Source organism: Phaeodactylum tricornutum, chromosome 27 (genome assembly GCF_000150955.2).
Source record: "Phaeodactylum tricornutum CCAP 1055/1 chromosome 27, whole genome shotgun sequence".
NCBI lineage: Eukaryota > Bacillariophyta > Bacillariophyceae > Surirellales > Neidiaceae > Phaeodactylum > Phaeodactylum tricornutum.
In genome coordinates this window covers 240,041-252,040 of record NC_011695.1, presented here as the reverse complement: position 1 = coordinate 252,040, position 12,000 = coordinate 240,041, and the positions used below count along the sequence as shown (strand labels likewise).

The following is a 12,000-nucleotide window of genomic DNA, read 5'->3' as shown; positions in this document are numbered from 1 at the left end:
TCGTCACTTTCGTGAAGCCATTCAGAAAGGCCATCGATTCGCGATTTGCAACTTTTGGAAGAACACTGGCAGCGGTCCTGTTCAAAGCGCTCCGTTGGCCTTATTTTCGGTTCGCTATACAGAGCCACTGATGGCGTTCCCTGAAATGGCTCCCGATCCGGACCGTAGCCGCTGGTACACCTATCCACAAATGACAGCAGACGAAGTCTTGCTCTTTTGTCAATATGATCGAGATGTTACAAGACCGTCCGACATGTGGCACTGTGCACTCACGGAAATCGGTGATGCCAGTGTACCTCGCTGCTCTTTTGATGTTCGGTGCTTGATTGTATTTGATGACATCGTGCCTTTGGAACATGATCGATTTAGTGCAACTCGAAAGAGACCTAATCTTACGCAAAAGGAATCGGAACGGTTTTGTACTGAACAATCGAAACGGAGACGCTCGGAACTGGGTCAAACCTGCGAGTAGGATAGGAGACGATTCTCTAGTTTTAGATTTGTCGGGGTCTGTGTATCTGCCTAGAGTTTCTTTTTAGCATTATGGTTATATTCTAGTATATCTCTGTATTCTCGAGTCAAAGCTCGACTACTGGAACTCGTCACCCAGTACACGTACCGACTGGCTCCACGAAAGACGCAAAGCGAGACAAGTCCCCAGATCATAGCCGAATGCACGTATCTACTTGTTTGGCAAGCATAAGGGAGTACAACCGTAGAAGCAAACGTCAAGCATGCATGTATCGTCATGTAGAGCGCAAAGTCACGGTATTCGTACTCGCCATCAACAATCATGCGTTTCGTGACTTCTACTTTTCGACCCCACAAATGCCCGGCGGCAAGAAGAAAGGAGTCTCGCGAGAGCGAATAATACACAGTATCATACTTTGGTTTCGCCACAATCTTGCCCGACGGATCCTTTTTGGTTCTCGTCAATTCTAACCCGAACGTCAACATCCAAAGGACGTACAAAACAAACCAAATCCAATAAATTATCATGGTATCCCCAACCACAGTGCCGAGCGCATTCCACGGTAGAACAAAAGGTGCTGTCCAGCCTTCTCCTGGCCACATACGGACTTCTTCTTGGTGGAAGTGAAACACGGTTGGCCAAGTTTGCAAGATAAGACTGGGATTCCACAAAAACGTATGCAGAAGCATAGGCGGTACTAGGTGTACAAACAAGGATGTCATAACACTACTATCATGAAAGACAACTGCCGCAAAAGGTAGAATGCCGGTCGCTCCTAAGAGCGATCCACAGCCAACCCCCAAGACAGCCGTAAACATATGGTGTCGAAGGTTGATATCGACACGGTCGCCGCACAGCATAAGGGCATAGAAGGCAAGGATAATGAGAAAATTCATGACCCAGCAGTAGTCCAGATAGTAAAATACCTGACACATTGGTCGCGCGGTATAGTCTTGATAGATTTTGAGCGGAAGCAAGACGGAACTTTCGACGAGAAAGAGCAACCAGAAATGCTCAGGATGAGCACCAAAAACCCAAGCAATCAATAGCGTATTTAGGACTCCGACAGTAAAATTTAGGCGGTTGAATCCTTTTTGCAGACGTTCTCGTTCATGCTTTTGCAATGACCGCAACACGCGACGAATCGTCTCAGCTTCACTACCGGAAAGCCGAGGTTGATGCGGATTATTCTTTTCTAGTTGTCCATATAGCTCGTAAATATGTGGCTCAGTGGCCTTCTTGGCAGGTGTCTCTAACATGATGGTCAACAAGGCGATTGAAGACACCAGTTTGCCGAGAGGACAGGCAACAGATTGCAAAAAAGAACGGAGGGGCAAAGAAATGTGCAGAGTAGTTCAGTGTTTCGTTGGTCCTCCCTGTTTTGTCCGTTGCCAATCTGGAAAATCGACGAATTCGACTGTTGCTGTCTATTTGTCTTTGATCAATAGTACTACGTACTTGTTTCCCAATTTAAATTATATTCAGACAGTCGTAAAAATTGTCATCATACATAGACGGATAGACGGACAGATGGATGCACGACAAGCCTGGAAACGTGAATCAATTCACTGTCAACTGTGAACGTCTCTGCCGATCAGTGACTATCTCCATCATCCCTTCGATGAGTGTTTCACTATAAATGGAGATTGGTCCTTCTTTCGCTACGGTGTGGCAGACGCAGGAAGCAACCAGGGGACAGAACGTCCAGGGAAGCACGCCGTCCAAAATTCACGTTGACGTCGTTTGACGTCGGTCAAACTTTCCCATGGCGGCGGAGAAAGTTGAGAGCGGGCGATTCTATCAAGCCGTGTCTCTTTCGCCAAACTACGGTGGTGTCTTTTTTTCAAGTCAGGAAGAGCAAGGCTCTGATGGCGATCCGTTCCGTTCAAAAAGTACTACAATCGATAGCGAAGAAACACCTCTGTGCCAATCACAGATTCAGTCGAGGAGAGCCGGCACGAATATTTTCAGATTGTTTGATTGGAACGACGCGTGGGAGGCGATTCAAAAAAAACGTGAAGCGAGCATTCTCGTCACGTCGACGACATCGACCAGCCACAAAAAGCGACGACGACATCAATGTATGGCACTCTTCTTTGGCCAGGCGATTGCCCTTTGTGCTTCCAGTATGAACGCGTCATCTTACACACTCAACTATAAGTACGGAGTTCGAACCTTTTGTTTCCAGATGATATGGGTCTATCTCATTTTAGCCATGCACTTGTTTGCGATACCGAAAGACGATTCAGCAGTAGCCACAACAATACTGGTCAACAGTCCTACCGTATCCATACAAAGACAGCAGTATACACTTCCCGGCACAGCAATCCGTCTACAGATCCCTTGGTGGATTTACCTCGGCATGTCTTTGTTGGATGTACTGCCCAACTTTTTGACACTGTTATCTTTCAACTTTACTTCATTGACCAGCACTACCTTGCTAGGTTCGCTCACGGTCCCGTCAACAATGTTTTTTTCTAGACACATTCTCGCAAAAGTCTTCCGGCCACACCATGTCTTTGGTGTCATGCTCTGCATTTTTGGTGGGTGCCTGACTGTTTGGTCTGATTTGGGCGATGTCAGTAGCGCTAGCAATCCTATGGATGGTGATGACCCACAACTGCAACACCCCGAGTCATCACGTTTTTATCTGGGCGATTTGCTTGCCGTCACGGCGGCTTTGGCGTATGGGTTAGGAGACACCGTAGCAGAGTACTCCATCAAACACATTGACCGTAACGAATACCTCGGGATGATTGGCGTCTTTGGTTGTGTGTTGACAACCATAGCTTTCTTGGCACGTGAATGGTCTGAAGTGGAAAAGGTTACGACCTTGACTGTCGAAATTCAAGTACAAGTGTTGGGTGTGCTGGTGTGGTACGTCACGTCAGTTGTACTGTACTATATTGCCGAGGCCCGTTTTTTGGTATCATCGGATGCTACCTTGTTAAATTTGTCGATGCAAACCACCAATCTCTATGCCATTATTTTTTCAATCATGGCCTACGGAGAGGAACCGTTTACATTGTTCTACGTGGCTGTTGGGTTGGTAGTGGCCGGTGTCTTTGTGTACGAAGTCGGTGGGAGCCTCAGTTCCGGCGAGGACGGGATCCATGTAAGTAGAGCGATACAATTTCCACCAAGCCGCACCACCACTAAAATGAACTTTGAATGCTAGGTGCTAGTGTCTTCGATATGAGTTGCAGCATTGTTTTCGGTGTAGTAAAAGGAAAGATTAGAAATTTAGACTGCGATTGTATTTCCTCTATAATGCCGTACTACCTGTCGCGTCCATATTGCAACACCGGGATCAAGGCGACGGGTAGTTTTGTCCCTTAGTCGAAATGAGATGGCGACGAGACGGACACTTCCCATCTCGTCTAGGACATGGCGTATCCGGAAAGAAAGAGCAGAAAAAAGGCTGCCAGTCCACCAAAGATGGCCAAGTTCTTTTGCTCCGACGTCCATGAGTTAGTTCCAAACCCGTAACCTTGGTTGACTTCAAACCCCGGAATCTCTTCGACCACCTCTTCAAAAGCATCCTTCGACGCCCGGCACACGGGGCAACGCCAGTTGCTCGGGAGCTCGGCAAAGGGTGTTCCGGGCTTGATCATACCACCAATCATGTTGGAATCTCCCTTTTCTACGTCAAATTCCCAGTCACAGTTGGTACACTTGTGCTTACCGGTACTCTTTTTCATGAAGACTTCTTGTGCGCGCAACTCGTCCGCCCGCTTTTGCTTGGCGCGAATAGCTCGCTCGTCCGCCGACATGTTTTCAAGTTCTTCCTCCATGGGGTCGACTTCTTTCGTTATGCCGGTCATTGAATCCTCCGATTTTTCGCTCATGTAGTGTCGGACTGATCGAGAAACGGAAAAGGCAGGCCGCGTAACTCCGGCAGGGGTCGTAAAGGCATCGGAGGACAAGAACGTCAGTACGCAGAGGATTGTTGCGAAGGCGGAGGACCACATACTGGGGATGGCGTATACGGGGAAAGAAGAGCGAATGAGTCTTTTCGAAAGTCAGTAAATTGACAATAAGGAAGAATCTGTTCTTTCCAAAAAACGTTGTCGAAGTGAGAGAATGGCTATCTTGCTACTGACAGTAAAACTGTAAAGAGAAAGGAGAAGACGTCGCGATGAGGTTGCGACAGACACGACATCTGTGTGAATCATTGTTCACTGTCATCATTATCGCTGTGGCAAGCAAGTTCGAGCATCCCGTAACGTGAACAAAACGCGTGACTTGTCTGATGTCAGAGAGCCATTTCCGGGTTGTCTTTCTTTCCGTGACGTTGCTCGCACAAGCATTTGTATCGTTACTCACCGGGGAAGCCCCAGAAACTACTGGTAACAGTAAGTATGCCGGCGACTCCCTCTCTAGCTAGTTTTTGGATCTGTCATATCAAGTACGATGTGATCAGATTAGGAACTAACTGTAAAAAGGAAAAAAACATATTCTGATCGCAGGTCCTTCAAATTTAGGGTAATATATTGCAGTTGACAGTGAATCAATATTGTGAAATAAAGAATTTAACTGTAAGGTAGTTGCATTGACCGCGATTCGGCATGTGCTGAGTTTCTCGTCTTCGTCCGTGCCTGTCATCATTGCCATCAATACTGTCAATGCCAAGAGGCTCCTTTTTTATTCTAGGCGAACATGAGGACCAAAGCCGCATGTGATCCGACAGAAAAAAAAATATAATTCATTGAGCAGTTCGTAAGTGAAAAGAGGCGAGAAAACCGAACACAAAAATTTACGCATTTTCCCTCACTGTCAGACTCTCGAGCGACTTGCTTGACTGGACTCATGCACTTGTGTAGATCTGATTGCATTTGAAATTTCCGACTCCAATCTTTCTCAATTTGTACACAAGGATGCATCGACTTACATTAATGCAAGTCAACGTCGAGATAATTTATTTTCTATGTGAAGTGTGCGATTATCTGAAGAATCCTTTCATGGAGGTTTCGTGCGGACCTAATAAATATGATCTGTCGGAATGAATGAACATGTCTTGAACGGTTGTCTGCAACATCCATCTACTGCTGCCCATTGTTGTTTTCATCACCACTACTTTCCTCTCCTCCGCCGCTGGTACCCGCGCCGCCGATTGGAATCCCGAGACCTATACCGCCGCCTGACGGAACACGGCGGGCAATTTCACTTATCATTCGTTGCGCCGGTTGGCCTTGAAGCCACACCACTCCTGGTCCAGTCAATGTGGTCATGAAGAGCCCTTCGCCACCCGCAAAAACGTTCGCAAATCCTTTCACCATTTGCACGTCTACAAAGAATACATTGCGTATGAGGATGAATCGACGCCAACAAAAAAAGATGAAAGCAAGCACAAAAAATGACAGACCATAATCTACTCCATTCGTAAATGCCACCAGGCATCCCGACGAGATACGAAGTTGCTCTCCTTCCTTCAGATCTCGACGGATCAAAGTTCCTCCGGCTTTGACAAAGACATCGCCTTCGCCGCTAAGTCCTTGTAGAACAAAGCCCTCGCCGCCAAAAAATCCAGTCGACATATTTTTACTGTACTCCATTTGAATATCCACTGTATGTGAAGCGCAAAGAAGAGCACCTTTTTGACAAACAATCTTCCCACCGTATTCTTCTAAATTTAGGCGAACAATTTTTGAAGGAAAATCAGTACCTAGCGCAACGTGGCCGACGGTTCCAGGCTCGCCTTCAAAAGAGTAGTCCGAAATAAAGAAGTTCTGCCCCGTTAACATCCGTTGAAACCCAGAGGACAGCCCGCCACCCGATGTGGTGTTCATTTGCACGCCATCCGTCATGTACATCATGGCACCGCTTTCCGCGCGCAGCACTTGACCGGGCTCTAGAGCAACAGTGAGGATCTGGCTTTCGTTTCCTTCCACTTTTGAACCGACATCGAAATCTATTGGCCGAGCAACAACCCCGTCCTTGCTGGTGCGAACTTCGGGCGTGGCATTGCCTGTAGTCACCACATCAGCTGAAGAAAAGCGCCGCGTTCTATGCAGCCCTTCAAAGAGCCTTCTCGATGACGAGAGAGGCCTCTCGACGCGACTGAATCGACGAAGTGAGGCTGATACTGCGCGTATATGGTGTGAGAGCGATTGAACCATTTGTCTTTGTTCTTATGCTTTTTGACTTTGTTGGACCCAGTAGATATAGACCCTGTGATGCACCAAACAGAGTGTCCCAAAACTCGAACGTCAATACGTGTTCTTGGACCCTGTGGAAGTGGACGAAGGTTTGCGTCATACGACTAACAGTAAAACAAACGGTGGCGGTAGAAACGTACAATTACAGTTAACACTTGATTGTAACAGTAAGTCACGCTCACAGTCAATGTTAAATTTTAAACTGTAAGTTGAAACCAGAACAATTAATGTAAGAGGAAATTCCCTGTTCCGGCGTCGTCTAGGCCGCAAGTCCCCAATAGATTTTCTAACAGTAAATAATATTTTTTGAGCGCGGTACCTGGAAGCAGAATAGTGATTTGGCCAGTCAGGCATAATATCTTGTTTCAATGGGAATAAGATAACAGTCAATAATATTTGTTTTTATGTTAGCTAGGCCTTCTAAGGTTATGTACTGACTGCACTAATACTCAAGGAATACGTATTGATTTTTACCACCAACTCTGACTGATGCCGATGCATGAGAAATATACTCCTCACGATCATGGAAAAAAAAGTATAAAGGATAAGTTCCTAATGCGTTGTGTTACTTAGGAGGAATTCGCGCTCAAAAAATACTACTTAGAAAATCTCGGATTTGGGTGGAATAGGAGAATTGCGGCCTAGAGAGGCGACGCCCGAAGAGGGAATTTCCTCAATAGAAAACCCCCTCGTCAAGCGTCTGTATTTTGTACGTTTAGCTTAATACCGTCAGACCGTGTCATAATTTCTATTTTGCATTGTTTTACATATATACGTTTGATCTTGTTCGATTCTGGACGATTATCGTTGCAGTTTTCTATTACAGCTGAGAAAACTTAACTGTAAACAGAAAGAGTAGTAGACCCTGCATGTAATCTCTTTTGTGACGATGCCCAATCAGAAAGCTATCATTCATTTTGTATGAAATCCATACCAGTTGAAAAGTAGGACAGCACTTTTGCAAGATCACTAGATCATTAATTTACAATTAGGATTCATGTTGACTTTGCCACTAGAAAACTACTCTAAAGGGTGGTAAATGACTGCATGAAGCAATAGAACGGATATTGCACACACGTATCAAACGTTCACGTGATTCTGACTTCGAGAAGCTATTGCCAGTGAACCGAGTTCACCATCTGTACCGTACTGCTTCACCTGATCGTGGTCTTCCCGATTCGAGAGCCAATCCCGTATGTATTTCATTGATCTGCTCAGACGAGCCTGAACACATGCGCAACCGCGGCTTTTCTCTACTGCACAAAATCCAACACCAGCACAGTGTTCGAGTTTTTTGCGAAAATGCCCATTTTCTCATTGCTTGCATTCCTTCTTTTGCTGGTCTCCGCCAGCATTGCTACTGTCACCGGTCAAGACATCGGAAACAACACCGATGTCTCATGCGTGAGACGGTGGTTTGCCACTGTTGAAGAGGCTGTCCCTATGTCGTCCCCTCAACTGGTTGAGCTCGTTTTGCTAAATCTGGGCATGAGTAACAGTAAGCTAGTGAGGATGCACCTGGGAACATTATTGACTGAGCCAACCCCAATTGTCTCCATGACCTCTAGGTCTAGTGAGTGTCTCAAATCAAATGTTCCTATGTCCTCCATCTGTGATGTATTGGACGGGCCCTATGTTGCCAGCTTCGGAGCCAACAGTAGCGACACCTCGCAGAAAAACGTGTGGGAATATCTTGTCAATGATGCCATTGTTTACGATAGAATCACAAGCGCTTCTTTGTCCAATTTTGCGTTGCTTTCTGAGCTTCTTGACCACTTTAAATCCCGTCGTGAAGAAGTTGAAGCTCATAACAAAGCCTTCTTCCCAGGTCCGAGGGGCACCTTTGTCCGTGAGAAGCTACTTGGTATTTCAAAAAGTATTGAAATTTTGACCACTACTCTTGGTGGAAGTGTGCCCAACCCGGGATTTCAACAAAGTCTGCAAACCAACATATTTGAGGCTGTCAAGCTTGATGCTAAAACTGGTCATGACAACAATTCTAGAGTTGGAGTTGCGTTGGCCAGTACTATCAAGTTTGGTCCTAGTGTGGACAGCCATCAGTTCATGTACAGACTAGGAAAGGAGTGGGTAGATGCCTACATTGCCTGGAACACTGCATTTGTAATTGGGGCACTACCTGTTAGCAAAATGGTTAAGCTTCTGATACCATCTGTCACATGTAGTGCATCTCAGTCTATTCAGGGAGAGGGCTTCATTGCTGCTCGCATCATATCTCTTTCACTTGCTCTCTATGAGCTTACAGCTCTCCCAGATCAGGTGTACATGTCTTTGAGTATTGACTCAAAGAAGCTTGATGACATCAATGCCTTCCTCCTGTCAGAAAGGGACAACGTTGACTTCAACACAGAGCTGAGATACCCATTGGTTGAGGCAATGGGACAAAGCAACTTGCAATACAGTATCCTAACAAGTCCCTCAGTGACAGAAGTTGAAGAGATGTTGTACAAGCTTTGTGGCAACCACTGTCACAATGGCTCCTGGCAAGTGACCGACACAGTGCCAATTGCTCTATTGGATGATGAAGACTTCCAGGTCTATGTGGCACTTGTGCTGTGGATGACAGCGCTTTTGGCTGGTTTGGGCTGTGAGTTGCTGTTTTGGTTCAAGCTGATTGACCAAGGTGGCTGGTCAGAGGAACAAGAGTCACTGTGGTGGGTTGCCCAGTTCTTCTTCCCCTTGTGGGCATCAACATGTCTTGGATTGGCCTTGCAGAAAAACTACTTGGCACTTCCTTTCCTGGTTTTTGGTCTATTCAAGTTTGGAATGCCAGAAACACTGTCATACATGTACACTGCCTTGTACCAACAATCCAAGTCCACATTAGCACGAATTGGGGACTTTTTGAACTCAACTGGAACTGTGCTCCATCATTCATCAGCAATATTGCTGATTACTTTACTGCTCTCTGGCGTTGTCCCTCCCAGTTGTCATATTGTTGCCCCCATTTTACTGTTAACCATGCAGCACTGGTTTGTTTTGGTCAAATACATGAATTTTTGGGCCTACGCAGCACTCGAAATAGTGCTTGAGATATGGTTTGAGTGGGTTCTTCTCTCAGAGTTCCAGTACTTGCACTCAGTTCATTGGACACTTATAGTGGCTGGATTGGGAATGCTTGTTGCCCATTGGATTTACCTGGCTGCTGCTGCTTTGGAGCTACTTGCCTTACAGTCTGGCAGGGATTGGGACACATCAAGAAAGGATGAGATGTTTCTTGATGATACCACCACTGCTGTTGAAGCCACTTCCCAAGCTTTAGTCAGCAACCTCAAGAAAGGTGAAGGGACTTGCAAACGAAAAAATGGTGTTGCCAGTGTCTCTTTTGATAGCAAAGCCAAGTCTTGGTCAGATGACGTGCAGATTCACTGTGAAAGTGAAACTAGACCAACTCTTGCATCAGGATCTAGAAGAATGCTACTTGGAAAGACTGGATCTTCAAAGAGGCTTCTTAGTGTTAAGGAAATGGTTCAAATCTCCGTGAAAGATTTGCTATATCTTCCGCATTGAGTTGTCGGGAATTCATTTCAACTGCCCAGATTGCTACTCTGGTGCACAGTCAAGATAAAGAAAAACAGGAATCTGCTCAACACAAGCCCACTGCCTCGTCCTCAGACGATCTTGGCCATCGAATTGATATTGCCCACCGTGACAATTCTGGAGACAACAGTTCATCTGTTAAAGAAAGAATGTGGTTTGTGGTTGTGAGCCTCTTTCTAGTCTTTGTTCTTCTCAATGCGTTGCTGGTTTTCATTGTGGTGCTGGTGATCAAGAACTATCCTGACTACAAAAATGAAAAGTTTTTCTCCGATTTTGACAATCCATACAACGACATTTTGAAAGACACCATCCCCTACATTCAGAATTGGTATCGCAACCTTGATCATACCCAACCCTTATTGTCAGAGGGGGGGATCTAGTAGCTCATTGGTGTATGCCTTTTGCAGAACACCTTTGCTTGATTGTCGGTTGTTTTGAGAATTGATTGAAGAGGAGAAAAACTGTATGGAAGTCCAACCGGCATTAGCATAAGGCAATGAAAGAGTCTTTAGAACAGCAGCTAGAATAATTTATTTATTTCAGGATTTATGTTAGTGAAAGACTGATGGAAAGCTTAAGACATTAAATAGAAAACCTCCAGCAAAAATGAACGAAAGAAAATGTTGTCTGGTAAGATTGCACTGCTGGAATATTCAAAGCTCTCCGGTTTTCAGAAACTGACTCAATTGTTGGAGTTGACCAACGGAAGAGATTGGAAACAATATTGGCGTATTTAGAACTCGTTGTAAATTTTCATTGTCTCTACATTTTCCAATTGAGCCAACCATTGCCACCTCTTGACTCGCCTTGTGCTTACTGTTCGTGATTTTTGCGAGAACAAGATTGACTGACCATCTGAAAATTCCTAACCATTCGCCAAAGTCCCTCCAATTACCCGCATAGCCTCTTGTTGCTTTTCTGTGCCAATACGCATTTCATTGTGAACAGCCTTCGTATTGGCCTATCCCATTTTGTGGAAACCATCCTGATTCCGAAAGGAAGCTCATTGATGGGCAAAAATTTATTTTCTGACGAACTCCTGCAATCTCACGTCTGCCGGTGTTTCGTTTTGCGGCGCTTTAGAAGGTTGCTTTGTGGCCTTTTCTTTGTCCGTTAGCGCATTTCTTGAGCAATCAATTCAGTACTCCTTCTTCGCGAAGACAACTGTCTTCCGTCGCGAAGGTAGCTCAATTAAATCATATCCCCTGTAGTCCTTGTAATTTTGTGATTGTCTTCTCATGGAAAGGACACTTTCGAGACTTTTCTTGCGCTTGGTCTTCAAGTCGTCAACAATCCGTTCCGGATAGGTCTCACCAACAACAATGCCGGCCATGCGAAGATTGCCTTCAATCGCCAGCCAAGGTCGTTTCATGTACAGCACCGGCAACTGAGAAAGTTCCAGGACCTATTAGCGGATATACTCCCAGAAAGGATCTTGGGAGGCGGTTGTTGATGGCACTATACAACTTGGACCTGATTACATCAAGCCATCACGTTTCTACGTTTCACAATCAACACCAACAGTCAGGCGCTGCAGCCTTTCACCCAATCAATGAATACAAGGATCAATTGTTGAAAGAACTCCTGGATCTTTCCAACGACTTTTTATTCGACAATGTCACTCCCTTTTTTCCCAAGAGCGTCTCCTTGAAACTTTTTCACGTGAAATCTTCGGCAATCCCGTCCACTTTTTCAAGAGCCTGGTAAATGAGCATGGTACCAACGGGGGAAAAAATTGCGAATGATCCATTAGCGGAATTGGTGTATATGTTTGAATCTGCTTATATTCATAAATGTGTTGGCACCCCACAT

General features: G+C 45.5%; 5 protein-coding genes across 5 annotated transcripts; 2 read left to right on the top strand and 3 right to left on the bottom strand.

Annotated features, from left to right (window-relative positions):
• Positions 1–522: 522 nt before the first annotated feature.
• On the bottom strand, positions 523–1,731 carry PHATRDRAFT_41056 (predicted protein; the record flags this gene model as incomplete). The annotated part of the gene is made up of 1 exon (XM_002184961.1): positions 523–1,731. One exon carries the CDS (start codon positions 1,729–1,731, stop codon positions 523–525), a length of 1,209 nt encoding a protein of 402 aa, XP_002184997.1.
• Positions 1,732–2,237: 506 nt separating this feature from the next.
• PHATRDRAFT_41055 (predicted protein) lies at positions 2,238–3,671 on the top strand (the record flags this gene model as incomplete). Its single annotated transcript, XM_002185037.1, has 2 exons — positions 2,238–3,587; positions 3,651–3,671. The coding sequence occupies 2 exons, from the start codon at positions 2,238–2,240 to the stop codon at positions 3,669–3,671; spliced, it is 1,371 nt and encodes a 456-aa protein (XP_002185073.1).
• A 181-nt stretch (positions 3,672–3,852) lies between these two features.
• Positions 3,853–4,245, bottom strand: PHATRDRAFT_16606 (predicted protein; the record flags this gene model as incomplete). Its single annotated transcript, XM_002184960.1, has 1 exon — positions 3,853–4,245. One exon carries the CDS (start codon positions 4,243–4,245, stop codon positions 3,853–3,855), a length of 393 nt encoding a protein of 130 aa, XP_002184996.1.
• Positions 4,246–5,613: 1,368 nt separating this feature from the next.
• PHATRDRAFT_5132 (predicted protein) lies at positions 5,614–6,366 on the bottom strand (the record flags this gene model as incomplete). Its single annotated transcript, XM_002184959.1, has 2 exons — positions 5,614–5,759; positions 5,838–6,366. Coding segments are annotated over 2 exons (675 nt in total), but the record flags the coding sequence as incomplete, so codon positions are not given.
• Positions 6,367–7,918: 1,552 nt separating this feature from the next.
• On the top strand, positions 7,919–10,745 carry PHATRDRAFT_50164 (predicted protein). Its single transcript, XM_002185036.1, has one exon. It carries the CDS (start codon positions 7,933–7,935, stop codon positions 10,156–10,158), a length of 2,226 nt encoding a protein of 741 aa, XP_002185072.1. The 5' UTR covers positions 7,919–7,932; the 3' UTR covers positions 10,159–10,745.
• Positions 10,746–12,000: the final 1,255 nt, after the last annotated feature.

Excerpts from the sequence above, each read along its gene's own strand:
- PHATRDRAFT_50164 (XM_002185036.1), top strand. The coding sequence starts at position 7,933 with ATGCCCATTTTCTCATTGCTTGCATTCCTTCTTTTGCTGGTCTCCGCC.